The 16,747-nt window shown below is 40.9% G+C and overlaps 2 protein-coding genes across 4 annotated transcripts in view; one reads left to right on the top strand and one right to left on the bottom strand.

Moving 5' to 3' along the window:
- The window catches only part of sdcbp2 (syndecan binding protein (syntenin) 2), a 28,588-nt gene extending 26,303 nt beyond the window's left edge, over positions 1-2,285 (top strand). Inside the window, exons 8-9 of the mRNA XM_082518071.1 lie at positions 21-112; positions 761-2,285. Of these exons, the coding sequence (XP_082374197.1) occupies positions 21-112; positions 761-815 (147 nt within the window). The 3' untranslated portion in view covers positions 816-2,285. The remainder of the gene's footprint in view (positions 1-20; positions 113-760) is intronic.
- A 446-nt stretch (positions 2,286-2,731) lies between these two features.
- snphb (syntaphilin b) overlaps positions 2,732-16,747 on the bottom strand; it is a 31,122-nt gene continuing 17,106 nt past the window's right edge. For 2 of the 3 annotated variants that reach the window (XM_082518055.1, XM_082518056.1), the window contains 3 exons: positions 13,121-13,225; positions 12,172-12,321; positions 2,732-12,032 (listed from right to left, as the gene is read on the bottom strand). In XM_082518055.1, coding sequence (XP_082374181.1) covers positions 10,040-12,032; positions 12,172-12,321; positions 13,121-13,225 — 2,248 coding nt within the window. In that variant the 3' untranslated portion in view covers positions 2,732-10,039. Of the gene's footprint in view, positions 12,033-12,171; positions 12,322-13,120; positions 13,226-13,719; positions 13,900-16,747 lie in introns of all 3 variants that reach the window. The other variant, XM_082518054.1, reaches the window with a different exon arrangement.

The raw sequence follows: 16,747 nt of genomic DNA on the forward strand, positions 1-16,747 counted from the left end.
GCCTGTGTGGAAATTTCCAGGACTCTCAGATCAAAGACATCCTGACCACCTCTCCGACAACCATGACCATCACCATCATGCCTAAGTTTGTCTACGAGCACATGGTTAAGAGGTAGGACTGCAGCAGAGACTTTTTCTGTCCATGCATCAGTTATTAACATCTGATCTCAAGTCAAACCCAATGTGTTTGGCTCGATCTGTGTGGAATAAGCCATAGAGTCACATTGAGTCACCTCTCGCCTGACTAGCCAACATTATCTTAACATACTGCTTACCACCCTTGAGCAAATTTAAAGGTTTAAATGAGTAATTAATAGAGATGTGTACTGAAATTAGGCATGAAATGGACCACGGGGCTTAATTATCGAAGACCAGAATGCAGATGAGCTCCAATGCTATCAGTGCTGCTTTTGGTACTGGAGAAAAGAAAAACATAATGGTTATTATTTCCACAAGAATTTTATCTTCAAGTCCCTTGAAGGTATTTATCTGTGAGGCATTTTTGCTGTTCCTGATCCACAGACAGCAGGGCCATGGCGCAGGTCTCTCATTTGCCACACCGTGCAGATGAACACAGACCCTGGTTTAGTGATGGTGGGGTAGAGAATTAAATGCTCAGAAGTGTGGTTGCACTGATTCAGACAGTGCTTATTGTCACAAGTGAAACAGTGATGCCCTCTAAAGAGTAGCTGAGTGCCCAGCTCAAGAGATCAGGAACCCATGCAGCGTTTTGTTGACAGGTTGTGTGCTTGTGTTCCAGGATGTCCTCTGGCCTGATGCGGTCAGCCATGGATCACTCTGTCCCAGAGGTGTGAGGACCAGGAAGAGGACTAGAGGATGTCAAGATGTCTACAGTGCAGATTCTTTCTCTCTGTTTTCCTTATGTCTTTTTCTCTATTTCTGTCATCAAACCAAACCTCCTCCTACATCACAATCACCAACCCTGCCCTTGCTCATCTCTAACATAATCTTAAGATGCCTTTTTTTCTATTCTTTACCTTTTCTACATTTCCCTCACCTGCTGACATTAGTATGTTTTATATGTTAACCTAGTACTCTGATATGTTTTTTTTTTCTTGTTTTGTATTTGAGATCAAGGACAGTAAAACAAAAAAAAATGTTTTTTAAAAAAAGCCATGCATACCATCATGAGTCCAGAGCTTCCTGCTCAGTGTGGAGATGAATCATTCACCTTTTCATAATGCTGTAAAAGCTGACGGACAGCCATCAGAGCCGTCCACACAGATATTCAGCTGCCCTCCTGATCCCTGCACCCAACCCCTAACGTGTAAATAATCTGAGCTGAATTAACACCTGCAGACTCATATGAAGAGGTGTGTTGTGGGTTCCAGTGTACAGTCATTTTTACATGGCCAGTGAAAGTGAAGGTGGTGTTTACTATTCTTTCTTTTTCTTTCAACATTAAAAAGAATCCCAACATTTCACCACCCAGGTCTGAGTAGCAGTTTCCGCTTTTTCCAAGAGATGGCGACATATCCTTGTAACGCATTTTCAAGCCTCTGACATTAAGTTTGCAGATAGTGCGTGTGCACATTCTGGGGAGCAAGTGTAAGGAAAGGGAGCAGCAGTACATTATCATTAACCTATGCAGCTGGGACTGTCCACAAACACTCTTTAAGAGCTATGACAGAGTAAAAAAACATGAGTTAGCAGGTGCCCAGCGCACCACAGGCTGCAGGAGTCCTGTGAGGCTTTGTGCTTCAAAGAATCGAGGAAACAGTTGGTGTTTGAATGGAGGGGTCGGCGCCAGGCGGACCCACTAAGTGCACTTTCCATTAACCTTATAAGAGGTCCTCTCTCCTATATTCATTTCAAGTTCCAACAATTTTTTTTTCATAATTGTTGTGTTTGTGATGCTTCATGTTAACGAGAGAAAACTAAAAGCTTAAATTTGATGCTGAAAAATCAATCGGTCAAATGAAAGCATTTAAATTACGCGTCATGGGTTTATCCAGTGAACTGCTGTCCTCTGCTAAGTTTTGTTAAAGGCCTATCCTCTTTAAAATTCCTTCCTTGACTGATGAGCACAGCAAGACTCACAGCAGAGCTCACAGTTGTGAATTTCTACTTGTTATATAAAATTTCTCCTTTTAATGCTGTTCATGTTCGGATGCATGTATTCCTTTAATTTTCTAGGTATGCAATCTGATTTAAAAAAAACAACCGCTGTCATTCTGTAAAAACAAATGCTAGAAAAATCTAAAAGTTTATATACGAATGTAACCATGATAATGTTGTAAACAAATAAAGTCTTTCTGCTCACATTTGTGTTCGGTCTCAAAGCATTGCATTTCTCGTGTTGCTTCAGATCAGCTGGTGTGGGAATAAACACAAAGGCAAAGCAGATGTTTCCTCCATGCTCTTTAATATAGGGGCTTTTGCTCTTTCTTTATACAGTGTGGTGGAAGATGTAGCCTACTGATGTCTGTACCTGTACACACTACTGTTGCTATTAAAATAGTTCATTTACGTGATATTATCTGGCAATATTTATGATGTCAGCTAAATTTCTACACGAGGCATTGAATGTCCTCAGTGGAAGGATGTTAAATGACTCCACCTCTGTTACATTAGTTACTATTACATAGGTTAGGGAACACACACAGTCAGACAAGGACTAAAGCGTAAAGTGACAGTACACATTCAAATATTGTCTGATTTTAAAAAAAAAAGAAAAGCCAAACATCCTCCGTAGTCCTTTTCATATGCATTTAAAATCACATGTGTCTACAGGGGACATGTATATATAATCAGTCACCCCCACGCACTGTACACTGACATAACAGCACACTACAACAGGAAGTTCAGGTGTATCTTGGGACAGTCGGGTACAGCTACATTTTTCAGCACACCTGTAGTACCAGCGTAGGCATTCTCCTTGGCTTTAAAGTTCCACATGGTAAAAATACACCACAGGAATATTTTAATGCAATAGACTTAAAGCTGCTAATACGGAATCTCCAAAGTCCCAAAATAATCTTTAAAAAGTGACCATTGGAAGATATTACTATAGCTGCATAAAAAAAAAAAGACGAATGCACAAAATACATTTTATCATGCTCAAGAATGGTACCTTGCATTCCATTTTTTTAAAGTAATTAAACAAGAAGATCAAATATCCACATCTAATTCAAATTGTGCATGTGAGACTAAAAGTCATTATCAAAGCAGCTTGCCAAATCTTCATTATCTAGCATTGTATTTCAATTAAACATTTCAGGAACAGGAGCCTTGAGAATAAACATGTGCCCACCTAATGGTGCTAAACCAAGACGGCTGAGATGGTTGCTACTACCATTAACAATTAGCTGTTTGCTAAAGAGCTACTTTTGAGTGCTCCTTTGTTACAAGGGGTCACCAGATGATATGGCACCAGATATTTTACACCAGGTGACCTTTCTGACGCAAAGCACATTTGTGTTTGCCTGGAATCAAACCAGCCACCTTTCATTTGCTGCTTGGTAGATGTACCCTTTGGTCCTTCTGTCATCCTGTTTCCAAAAATCAGCTGCAATTAACAGCGGGACTGTCACATCAAAGTACAGTGCAGGTTTACATCAGTAATCACTTACATGATTATTATAGTAGACATTTTGGTACATAATACATTAATATTGAGAGGAGGAGGTAGCTTTCCACATTGTCACACCAGTTCCCTCACAGATTTATGGCTTTTGGTAAAACAGGGAATTGTTTTAGCCTCTTCATTATTTTTAGCCAAACCTTTCCCACAATGCAGCTGGATGATGGGCGCACAGCTCTTGCACAAATCATAACAATGCAAACGATGCTGAGAAAACCTCGTGATTGTGTCCGTAAGGCATTCATTCGATCTTTTCATGGATAGCAATGCATTAATTCAGATTATCATGATTGTCACTGACATCTGACAATTACATAATCGGATCACACAGTATGAGAAAAAAAATTATGTTTTTGAAATGAGAGCTTTTTAGAAATGTTATGGCATCTATGTATGTTAATACATAGATGTATGTAAATGTGAAGGGCTTAAATAAACAGTTCTTATTACATGAGAGAATACTGCTTTACAGCATCCACAGGAACAAGCCATACCTACATGTCTGTAGTATCTTATTTACGCCTAATTTTTGCTTCAGCTGTACTTTAAACTATCACTGCAGAACAGAACAATCAGAAAATGCTCAGTGAGCTCACACACACAGTGCAGCTCAAAAAATTTGGGTTGAAAATTGCGTCTTTCTTTCTTTCTTTCTTTCTTTCTTTCTTTCTTTCTTTCCTAAAGAAACACACATTTGTTGGAATTTAAAATCATATATTAGATTTACCAGAAATATTCTAAATGACAATAAATTGTTCAATAATCATAACCGAGTTAGTATTACATGAAAGTATTGCCAGTCCGAGTTCAACTTCAATTGCTATTTCATCAACACAATGCTTGGTTCTGTAACCAGAATAAAAAGTGGAGTTGAAGGTAAGAGGACCAGTACATCAGAATCTGTCATTAGAGAAACAGATGTCCACTCATCTTTTCACTTTCAACTTATGTTGAAAAAGTTATGACTTTTTATGAAGAGCATGAAATTCTCGGGCTAACCTCAAACTTGCCAGTGCTAAATTACAATCTCAACTTCAAGTAATTGCTTAAAATTCATAAAGTGAACAATAGTGCAAAACATATAAACCAACTGGTGAAAAGAATAGAATAGAAAAAAGAACAAAAGTGTTTTTTTTAACGCAGAACAATTTGAGTTGCTGTTTTTTTGCTGGTTGTGTTGGAACATTTTTCATTCGACATTTAAATCGGGACGGACAGATTTAGAGTTATTCCATGGAGGGATTTATCAAACACGCCCCCTGGGCACAGGAGTTTACACTGAAGACCAAAACATTTTGTAGATACTTTGTATGATTGTTTTGTGTCACTTTATAGTAGTTTTGCACCTGCTTGTAACTTTACATTCCACTAACACTGGGGTCGGCAACCTGCGGCTCTTTAGTCCTTATAGTGCGGCTCCGCGTGGTTTGGGAAAATAAAGTATTTAGCTGAAGTGTATTTTATTTATGTTAGTTTGTTTTTAACTTGTAGTTCTAAATTGGAAGGTTATTGTGATATTGAAATATAAAATTAAAATTATATTCTATTATTTTTTCATCGCTCAAAATAAGCGTCACACTCGCGGAAGCCGGTATACCCGCCGAAACGCCGTGCATTTATCCAGACTTTCAACCCATAGACCAGGGGTGGGCAATTCCAGGCTCCGAGGGCCAGTGTCCTGCAGCTTTTAGATCTCACCTTGGGTCAACACACCTGAATCACATGATTAGTTCGTTACCAGGCCTCTGGAGAACTTCAGGACATGGTGAGGAGCTAATTTAGCCATTTAAAATCAGCTGTGTTGGTTCAAGGACACATCTAAAAACCTGCAGGGACACCGGCCCTCGAGGCCATAGCCCAATTATGGATCTTCGGATCCACATTATGTCAGCAGCTGTTCTCCACCGTGAACTATGTTAAAAACAAACACCGCTCACACCTCACAGGTGACAGCTTACAGTCCTGCGTAAAGATGAAGTGACTTCGTACAGCCCCGATTTGCAGACGCTGTGCGCAGAGGTTCAGGAGCAGCATCTCTTTATTGACCACTTTTCTCACACACGGTCGCTGTACGCATACAGCCGGCTGTAGCTTTTCAGCTCACAGCCCGACACATACCAACACAACAGCACAGATAGCACGGACGTTAAGGCAGCGAGGCGTGATTGCGGGTGCCGCTCAGGTGAGTCCGCGTCCCCTGCAGCGGCGCAGCAGACCACGCCCCGCAACACACATTAACCAGGTAAAATACATATTTAGGCAGAATTTTGCAAATATCTATTTTTCTGTTTTTAGCAGCATAGTGCTTTTTTTCCAATTACTTTTTTAAAAGTCAGGCCAAGGCTCCAAAAGCCCAAAGGTGATATAAGGATGGCGGCTCACAGCAGTTTTTGTTTGCTACATGGATCATTTTAGTTCAGCTGGGTGTCTTTCCTTTTGTTATATTTCTTTAAGAGTTCAAAATATGTTAATTACATAAATAAAATGTAATTTTCTCTGTAGCACTTCATGGATTTCATAAGCAACACACCTTAGTTGTTCACACAAAGCATAAGAGTAAAACACTATATATACACAATGTTATATTCATTTTAGATGTCAAAAAGTATTTGCGGCTCCCAGTGTTTTCTTTTCCGTGGAAACCAGGTCCTAAAGGCTCTTTGGGTGTTAAAGGTTGCTGACCCCTGCAATAACATCTTGGTGATTTTGCGCTGCTTTGATTTCCCTCTGTGGTTGATTTTTCTTTTATTGGTCACTGTGGTTCTCTTTGTGGTTGTTCCACATGTATTTGAAGTTCTTTGGCGTGTCTTTGTAGTTGTATGCAGTTGTTTTAAGCATCTTTGTGGTTGTGTCTCTGTGTCATTTTGTGGTTTTATGTCTGTGCAGTTGTTTTTCTTCTTCCTGCAGCCCTTTTACATCTTTTTGTAGTCATTTAGATATAATTTCACATCTATTTGTATTTACTTAAGCTCTCTTTGAAGTCATTGTTTTATATTTTTGTAGCCACTTCAAATCTCTTGGAAGTGATTTTGCATCTCTTTTAAGTATTAGACATCTCTACAGTTGTGTTTTCTCTGCATGTTTTTGTTGCTTCAAAGTCATTTAGGAAATCTCTTTGAAGTCATTTTAATCTCTGTACAGTTTAGGCACCTCTACAATTGTTTGTTTTATACATCTTTGAGGTCATTTTATATCACTGCAGCGACTTTCTCTTTCTTTGTAGTTGCTTTCTGTTTTTTTATCCAACTGTCTTGCAGACCTTAGTATTTATTGTCATTTTCTGTCTCTTTGTAGGGTTCTTTATGTTTTATTTCCTTGTACATGACTTTGTAGTCACTTTAGGTCTCTCTGAATTCATTTTGAACCTTTTTGTAGACATTAGACATCTCTTGCATTGGTTTTACGTTTCTTGCAGTTGTTTTGTGTCATTTTTGTAGTTGCTTGGTTTCTTTTTGGAATAGTTTTAAACTCTGTTTTAAACTCAGCCACCTATCAGTCATATGTCTATTGACATATGACTGATAGGTGGCTGTAGGTCAGGAGGTAGAGCAGGTCATCTACTGATTGTAAAGGTTGGTGGTTTAATCCCTGGCTCCCCTTAGTCTGCATGCCAAATATTCTTGGGCAAGATAATAACCCCAAGTTGCTCTCCCATCTCAGCATCAAAGTGTGTGAATGGTGGTTAGAAAACATTTAAAAACATAGAAGACAGTGCTTGGGTGAATCTGGCATGTTGTATGGAGTGCCTTGAGTACTCTGGGAGAGAGTATGTAAGTGTTATGTAAGAATTAGTCCTTTACATAGCATTTTTGTCTGTTATCTACTGGCAATTGTTTTCCACCCTCTTGCAGCCATATTGCTCTTTAGTGAGCTTTCAGATCCCATTCCAACTTCTGGGAAGCTTTTTGTTTTGTTCTAGCAGTCTTAGCAGTTAGATCTGTGCCCAGCAGGCCCATTCAGTTATCCAGCCATGATTTGCTTATTTGTTCATTTACACATTCATCTTTCATCACAGTCCTCTCGTGATGCACACATTCAGACAAATGAAAAAATACCCTGATGCTAAGTGCATTTAAAACCCAGACATCTTATTAATGTACATCTGAACTGTCGACTAAGATGTAGCACACGATGTCTGTAAATGCCTTTCAGAATGATCTGTTAGACAAGTTAAGCGGAGTTATTAGCAGTGACTGACTAGCTCTTGTACAGTTGACTTGGAATACATACTACCAGAATGACAGTTAAAACTACACCACAAGAGCATTAAGTTTAGCAGAAATATACAGCACAGATCACAGACTGAGCACAACTCATTCCATTCAGAGCTACACTAAGATACCAAAGTGAGCCGGTGAGGATCTACAAACAAAGTGTTTGATCGTGACATGGCATTTCAATTAGATTTAATCAGGTGACTTTAAGTAACACAAACTGAGGTCTGTTATTTTCACCAAATGTTGGTTCTGGCAACTTTGCTTTGAATACAAGCTTAAGCAGATAAGGCCCATATGAGACAATATGACTGAGTATGGAAAATATTCCACCCTAAAATATAATGTGCATGTTATTATTATTACCTTCCCAAACAAGTAGACTGCCCCAATAAATAAATAGATACATAAAATGAAAACAACAAAAACAAAAGCTCTCATATGGATTACAGAAACAAATCTAAGATTTTATTTAGAGAGCTTTGCTTTTTAATTTTTGAGTTTATCTTTGCAAAGACTCAGGCTGGCTCTCAACTGAGCTTCATTTTTAGTGTATAGTTATAAGTGTGGTATTGATCTTAGTTTGAGTTTAATAAATCTGAATAGCTTTATTTATTTAGGAGAACTAATCGTAATGCTCTCAGGGTAGAAACACAACGAACATGGCAGAATAGGTAAATCACCCATGGACTTTCTATAATAATTAACATCTCCTTCATTATTAATGAGATTCTGGCTGGCCTCCTGGGGATGCAGAGGTTAAGAGAAATTAAAGTGCACATTCTAACGTCAACATCAAGTACAGGGAAATTTTTAAGCAGTCTTTAGAAAAAAAATTGCAGAAATCAAACAAGGTACTTGCCTTTATCAGGTTAATTGGCAGGTTAGACTAAATAACTGCTTACAAAAGGCGCAACATGAAGACTTCATTCAACAAGGACAAAACCTGTTTTTTGTTTCAAGTGATGGTTATGCATATTATAAGTAGATGAGAATGATTGACGACATATGCAATTTTATGGCCTAAATCAATGCATGTATCTGTGTATAAGAGAAGATAAGATAACCTTTATTAGTCCCACAGGTGGGAAATTTGTCTCTTATCTTTTATTATAAAGTAATTTTAATCTAAAAAAATCTACATGCTGCTAATGGAGAGATGCCAAACAGTCTTTCATTGTTCTTGTAACAGTGACAATAAAGATCTATCTTATCTTATCTTAAAAACAGTCTCATCCTAAGTGTGATGGCATCATGGTTTTTGTTTTTAGATGCCTCAAACTGCTAAATGCATGAAAGAAAATTAGAAATCAGCTTCTATGCAGTTGATGTATACACACCTCAGATTAACCTACTGTGTTTGATTAATAAACATCTACATAGGATTTTTGGCAGAGGTCATTTTAATGATGAACAACATTCCTTTGGGGGGTTGAGCTCAACCAAAACGCTTCTTTGGCCAGGAGAGAGAACTAAAACCTTAATACGATTAAAAGTAAGTAGAGTTTAACTTGGCAGCACAACTGAACTGGCCACAGCTGGGTGTTTATGATTTGAAGCAAATTTAATAGGTTTGTGTGTTTCTACCCTCGGAACATCCCTGAGTTTTGTGTCTACGTCATGATGGCAGACACACTCTGAGATTTCAGTCTTGAAGATCAATGAAAACCGTCTGCAGTCGTAGAAACATGTAAATTCTGATTTAGAGTGGATTTTCCCCTCAGCCATTGCTTAATGACTTGGTGAAGCTGTAGCTTTTTGTAACTTGGTTACACATGTATACAAGCTCTTATACATATATGCCACATATACACACACAACCAGTCAAATGTGTTAGAATTCATAGGTTGAGTAGTCAATGAATCTTTTACAGTTTTCCCTGCATTTAAGATCAAAAGAAACAATCAGCATAAAAGATTCAGGCATCATTCATTTCAATCAGCTCATTTACTTTTCCACAAGCCAGTAGAGCTGGCAGACATCTCGGTAGCAAGGCTGAGGAACATTGGGTGACAGACATTGCGGAGCAGAACCAAAACAAGGCAGAGCTTGTCAGTCCAAGAGCTTCACATTTCCTGTTTCTTATACCCCTCTTGCCTATTCTTGGCAGAAACTGCAGGACAGGAAGTCCTTGTCTTCTTGCACTTGAATCTTCCAAGAGAAAACCTATACAGGAAAAGTCGTGGTTAAGGGCCACAGAGGTGCTGAGCAGATTTTCCTCTTATATCTGTGATCCTCCTAAGTCTCCCCCGCCTGCGGGGTAGTGCCTCAGCCCGCCTCCCCTGCGCAGCGAGTGCAACGCCACAGTGCAACAGCCTCTCAGCAGTGATCCTATGTGATACATTGGCTGTCCTTCCCGGACTGGACCGCGGCAGAGCCACGCCACCGTCGGCACCACAGGAATGGCCACCGCGAGCAGATCAACTAGGAAGTGACGACTCCAGTAGCTTTTCTGAATCGTCCCAGAGCTAGATGATTCTCCGTTCTCTTCTGCAGTGTCCCCTGTGGCACCGTGCTCTTTTGTTTCACCGTTATCATTGTCCTCATTGTGCACCTCCACCACTGTAACACCACCTATCTCCTCATGGGAAGTAGACCTTCTTGGCTGGATTGTGTGAGGCTGTTGTATAGCTGGAGATGATCCCTGGTGACTCGGACTCAGGTGAGGTGTCTCTACCTGGGTTGATTCTTGTAAAGGACAGCTTTCTTGCTGCGTGTCCACAACTCCGAGGTTTTCAAATGATGTCCCACCCTGCCTGCCTTCTCCACAGCATCCTCTTAACTTAAGCTCACCCTGCCATGTTGCTGGCATCGCAGCAAGATCACAGAGTTTTCCTTGAGCCGGCTTCTCTTCAGCACCCTGCCCTCCTATCTTCTCTCCCACTGAACCAATCAGCGTCTGTTGCCTTTCTTCTGCCAGTTTGATCATAACTATCTCCACCTGCTCTTCTGCCACAAAAGCTTCCTTCTCTTTTTCCTCTTTCTCCTGCTTTTCCTCCTCCTCTCCATACTCTTTCTCTTTATGCACAGGACTTTCCATGGAACACGCAACAGTGGCGGACCGTGGTAAAGATGGGACCACTGGAGTTTTGGGGATTGGCTCTGTTGCTGTACTCATGACTGTTGCTGTGGTTACTGAAGTTGTGGTGGTAATGGAGTCCAACTCCTCGTCCCCTTCATCAGACATCCAGGTTGAAGTGGGGCTACAGGCCTGGGACCGGAAAGTACGTTGCTCTGCGATGGTGTCCAGATCGGAGGGATACCCTGCTGTTGTAGGGATGGGGCAGCTTTCTGTCTGAATGCCAGTCTCCCTTAAAGGGTGCAGGTACAGATGGTGGTGGGAGAGGCAGGGGTGGCTCATGCAGCTCACTCCACCCAGACCACAACGAAAGGGTGCCAGCCCCTCCCCTGTGCACAGCTTCTCATACGTAGAAGAGTGTGGCATAGTATGCGGCACAGAGTGGGACAAATTGTGAGGGAAAGAATGAGGTAAGGTATGTGAGTAGGTGTGAGACAGTGAGTTTGGCAGAGAGTGGGGATGAGAATGGGGAAGAGAGTGGGAGAAGGTTTGCGTGTAGGAATTAAGTAAAGATGCTGTTTCCTCAGAAAGGAATGCGGCCTCCAGCAGAAGGTCAGCCCGGCTGGGGATGTTACTCTCCCCACAGCACACAAAGCCGCTGTCCTGGGTGCCGTCGCCTGAGAGACAAGGAAAGTCCGACCCGTTGTCATTGCGCTCCGCCAGTGCCTGATCACTCAGCTTTGTGTAGGTGGAACTCCGAGTTAAAGACCGGGCTGGGGAGCCATCACAAGAGCAAGACCCTCTTCCTCCTACAGTAAGTTTGGGTACTCCGCCAGGACTTTCTCCTGAAACAGATGCTGGTGCTGAACCCCCAACGCGGGTCCGACAGCCTGGCATGGCCTCCGCCTCCTTTGCTAATCCAGCCTGGGCCAACTCCATACTCAGCAAAAGGTTCTCCAGCTTGTGGTTCTGAGCGTTGATATCCTGAAAGTACTTCTGGACCCCTACATCTCCACTGAGGCCTCCGGCATCGCTCAGCCTGGCACGAACAGTATCCACAGCCTGTTTGAGCTGCTGGATTTCCTGACGCGCCTCCTTCAGGGCCAGCTGAGCCTCTACGCGGTGGCACTCTTCTTCAACCCAGTCCTCCTGCATTCTGTAAAGCCGGCCTCTCAACTCATCTATTTCCGTGTCCCTAAGAGGGTGACAACAGAGAAAGGGTTAGAACCTTTGACGATAAGAAGCACAGACCAATATACAAGATCTAAGAAGAACTAGCATAAAACCTTACTTTATAGGACCTGCCAGTCTCTCATCCTGTCTCAGTATCTCACCTGTCTTGCAGGGTGTTGATGGTTTCTTTTAGCTTGGCCCGCAGGTGTCGGATACACACCTCCTTCTGCTGAAGGGGTGTGAGGTACTGCTCTGGTGGAGGAGGCCGAATGCCATGGTTGTCTGTACATGACGTGTACTTCTGATGGCGTCTAAAAAAGACAGGACTTCAGTTTATGAAAAGAATAAGTGGTGTTTTCCATTTTTTGAGATGTTAAGAAAGAAGTGATGGAAGGAAAGTTAACATCACTATTATAAGAATTAAGAGTTTCAAACACTCTTAACCTTCTGAGGTCTAGGTCATCGGTGATGATGATATCACAAATAACTTTTTGCTTATCTTCAAAATAGTAGGTTGGGGCTCAGAGCTGCTGTTTTATCAGTAATGTGGGCTTTTTTCCTTTTTAACAGCACTCACCATATTTTCATTCACATATTCAACCAATGAGCATAAACTGAAAAAAGAAGAGACTGCAAATGTGCTCTTTCATACTTTTGGAAAGCGAACTGGAGTAAATAATTTTTTCTTGTGTCATATCATCACTAAAATTCTGATTAAATTTGATTGAATTATTTAATCAAAATTTGATAAATTTTGATTAAATAGCTAATTAAGGTAATAAGACAGCAAATCATATTAAGTTCTGTTTTCACTGAGTTGACAAAGTCACAAAGAGTTCCATTTTCTATCCCAAGGCATTAACGTTATACCTCTTGTCAATGCATCCATCAATGCAGTAGTGCGGCAGAGTTTGTGGTGCACTGCTGTTAGAGAACAAGCCCACAATTTGACAAGTTAGAGAAGTCATTATTTTGCAATGTTAGTGTTGGAATTTGGGGAAACCTTAGTAGGAAGAATCAGAATCGGTGGCCCGCATTGCAAACATATTTAGCTCTAGCATTGGGACTACGCTGGTACAAGAGCTAGTAGAAATGTGCTACACCTCTTACCCTTTGGTTGGGCTGCATTCACTGCCTTTACATGAGCCTGAGTTGCTGCTGCTGAGAGAAGCGTTTCCATAGGGATCTCTATTACTGGCCGCAGCCGGAGTGCGCCTGGTACACAGTAAGAGGAGACATGTTAATGTGTTCCTGGCAACACCATGGAACCACAGTCCAGACACTAAGTGAGCTGCTAAGCTAAACCATGACAAACGGATCCACAGTGCAAACAGAAATGAATGGAAAACACTTCAATCCAGGTCCACCACCATGCTTATACAACACAGGTCTACACAGATACACAGAGTACAATATTTCAGCATGTCGGCCTGAGAAACAAATACACACACTCCTCTTGGCACTCACAACAATGCTGAAACTGAAAAGGACATCAAATTAGCGTTACTCAATGAAAAAAGAAAGTTTTCACCAGAAGGGAACTAAAAGAGAGCAATCGGACAGAAAAGAAGAAGAGAGTCAGACTAGACAGGATGTTTTCTAGAATGTGGCGTCACAAAACATTTACAGCAGTGCAAAACATCTTGCCATTCCCATGCTTTAAAGGATCAAGACTGATCGGGAGGAAAAAAGAGTGAGTCGGGACAGACCGGGAGCGAGGGGTAGAGGGAGAGTTTGTTGAACGACCGTGGCGATCCGGAGACTTGGTGGAAGTGTATCCCTTGGTTGGTGACTTGGTCGATACATAGCCTTTAGTTGGGCGCATTGACACCATACAGCTTGACTCCATGGGCACGTAGTCTAACTCTATGAACCTGCAGTAGTCAAACCTGACCAGAGACAAGAGGGTGTTAAATCACAGAGGGTGGCAATGTGCCTGCTGCACACTGAAGGGAGGTAAGGTTGGTTGACATTTAGCATATCTCAGCATAATTTTAAAATGTAAGAACTCAAACAGTGAAGTGGCTCAGGAGAGCTTGCTTTCTAAAAGCCATGCTTCAATGTTGAGGCTCCTCTGTTTGGCTTCCTATACTGCACCGCTAATAGGAGCAGTTTACTGCTATGAGGCTTTTACTGGAATGTAAACTAACACTGCATCCTGAAACACAATTTACAAGTGATAAAATGTTTTAGGTCTTCTAAGAGCAACATGGAAGCAGCTGCAACAACAATAATTCATAAACGCCCCATTTTAACTCGCAACACACTTTCACAAAACTATCTCAGCAAACTTATAGAAATTTCGCCCCACTTTTGATGACAAGTGCAAACTAGCTTAGCTAAAAAAAAGTTAACTTTAAGACAACTGACACCTGTGCAAAACCACTATAGAGACCAAGTAAAACCACATAATATCAAAGAGTAGAATTGGTGGTGTATATATATTTTCACCTCTAGGCATTTTTACTATCCAGCAAAACATGACACAGTTTGTTAGTACAGTTTAATTATATCAGTGGTAGATAGGGGGGAAAAAAAAAGGGTTATCTGTGATTGGCAACTTTTGTCAGCGTCTGTGTGGTTTTAAAGTCTATAATGAATGTTCACCAACTGAGTTACTGTTGTTCTTTAACAAGGACATAACTGTTGCCCAATCACTGGACACCACACTGGGAGGGGAGGACAAGCAGGGTCAATCAGAACAGCCATGATGGTATTGGACACAGGACACGAAAACTCCACACTAAACATGCACATAGTCTTGTATATAACTCGTCTCGGTCTTTAAACTTTTTGCTGTTCATGTCATATATATGTATATATATAAATATATATATATCATACTTGATGATAGTCAGTGTTTCCCAGAAATACATATCTTACTTATTTCACCAACACAGAAAAACTAATGAAGCACAATGTTTTTGCAATTTGGCTGAATTTTTTTAATTGCTCTTGAGTTCATTTCACTCTATTTTGAAAGTACAGTTGTTAACTATGTCATGTTTCCATGATGGCAAAGTGACGATCTCACTGTTCGGGGGGTCCTCAGCTTCTTCTTCTGTTGGCTTTTCTTTCTCCAGCTCCACCATCATGGACTGCAGCTTACAATGCTAATCTTGCAGATCTGGAACAAGCTGGAGGTTCACTTTAAACCCAAATGCACAGCTGCTGGAGAACTAGTTCAATTGCTGCTATGTTGAACTCCCAGAAGATCACGGTTGCCAATTGCAGGTCAAAACTGTTTGACTGTTGTCACAGGATTTTACTAACTGAGGAAGTTGCTAGATAAACAGCTGACGACTGAATTATTAGATATTGGTAAGTGGCTGTCTTAATCATCTCAGAGTTCAGCTGTGAGCTTGAGGGCCACATTAATCAAAACTTCAAAGACTTTTGGAACTAATGCTGCTAAGCTGACTCCACCAGGGCTCTAGAGCAGAACAAGGACTGCTATGGTCTGCTGCCGTCTAAGACAATGGAGCTGAAGTCCATCGACACAATGAGGAAGTTACAGGAGAAGAAGCTAATTACTGTCCTGTTATTGTCACAAAGCACCTATGGAAAAGTTTTTACATTTACTTCTAAAAAAAAATTAAGCAATACACCAAGTCCAACTAGTGGTGTATGAAATCATGCATGCACATGTGTGCACAAACAAATGACCAAACAAAGAAACAAACTAAAAACTCTTGCAACACTATAAATGAAATTTTGAATTTTGAGTGCCCTGTAAAAGATTAATAATAATTTTACTCAGGGTTTATTTGAGCATGCAGCTAAGGTTCAGCAAAGGTTCCAAAAAGTAATTTTACGCATGAGGTCAAGTAAAAAGAACAAAAACCTTAATCACCTGGATTATGTAATAAACCGCTGGAGACAGTTTGTAATAGACAGATACATTATATTTAAACTATTATTGAACGCACGTCTGTTGTTTCCATTTTCTACTGTATATTTTGCTACTGAACTGAGTCACCGTGTCCTGTGTTACATAATTAGGGAGGAAGCCAGATATTGACAGCTCAACACTTGATAGCACAGAAATGGGGAGAAAGAAGCAGCAGAAACACTGAGCCTGGAAAATACACAGTACAACAGTGTTTAGGGCGTGACAGTTCATCCCAGCCATCTGCTGGGATGGAACTAATGTCTGGGGTGTGGGTGTTGTCTGCTTGAGGCAAGCATTTCCCAGTTGTCAGGTGTTAGCATGAGTGGGTGGAGAGGAGTGAAGAGATATTCCTTTACGAAAGCAACTTTGCTCAAGAGGCTGAAACTGATTTAGTAAACAATATCTCGATAAACCAAAAGCACATTCGCATTACAGGCAATGCTGCTGCACATGAGTGTTTCACACAGTGCTGTTGAGTGAGTGGCTGCGGTCAACCAGTGATCACAGTATGCACATTAAACGTGCCATTTCTACCGTGCATGTAGCCACTAAACCTAATCCTTGAAAGATTAGCACCAATTCTTGCGTTTAAGTGCATGATAGTATCACAGACTCTGTATTCGAAGGTGATGTGACACAACAACACGCACACAGTTCTTGCCACTTTCTGTGCTCCTTACAGGCCACAGACTGTATACATGTGTTGAAAGTAGCCACAATGACACTACCCTCTGATTTGGTTTGAGCATTTTCCACATTACCATTCTGATTTTTGTACACTTCAGTCAGGACTTATCATATCCATGGTAGTCACACAAGGCGTTTATGTTATTGTTGAATCTATT

Source organism: Aulonocara stuartgranti, assembly GCF_965226115.1.
Source record: "Aulonocara stuartgranti genome assembly, chromosome: 20".
In the NCBI taxonomy this organism is placed as follows: domain Eukaryota; kingdom Metazoa; phylum Chordata; class Actinopteri; order Cichliformes; family Cichlidae; genus Aulonocara; species Aulonocara stuartgranti.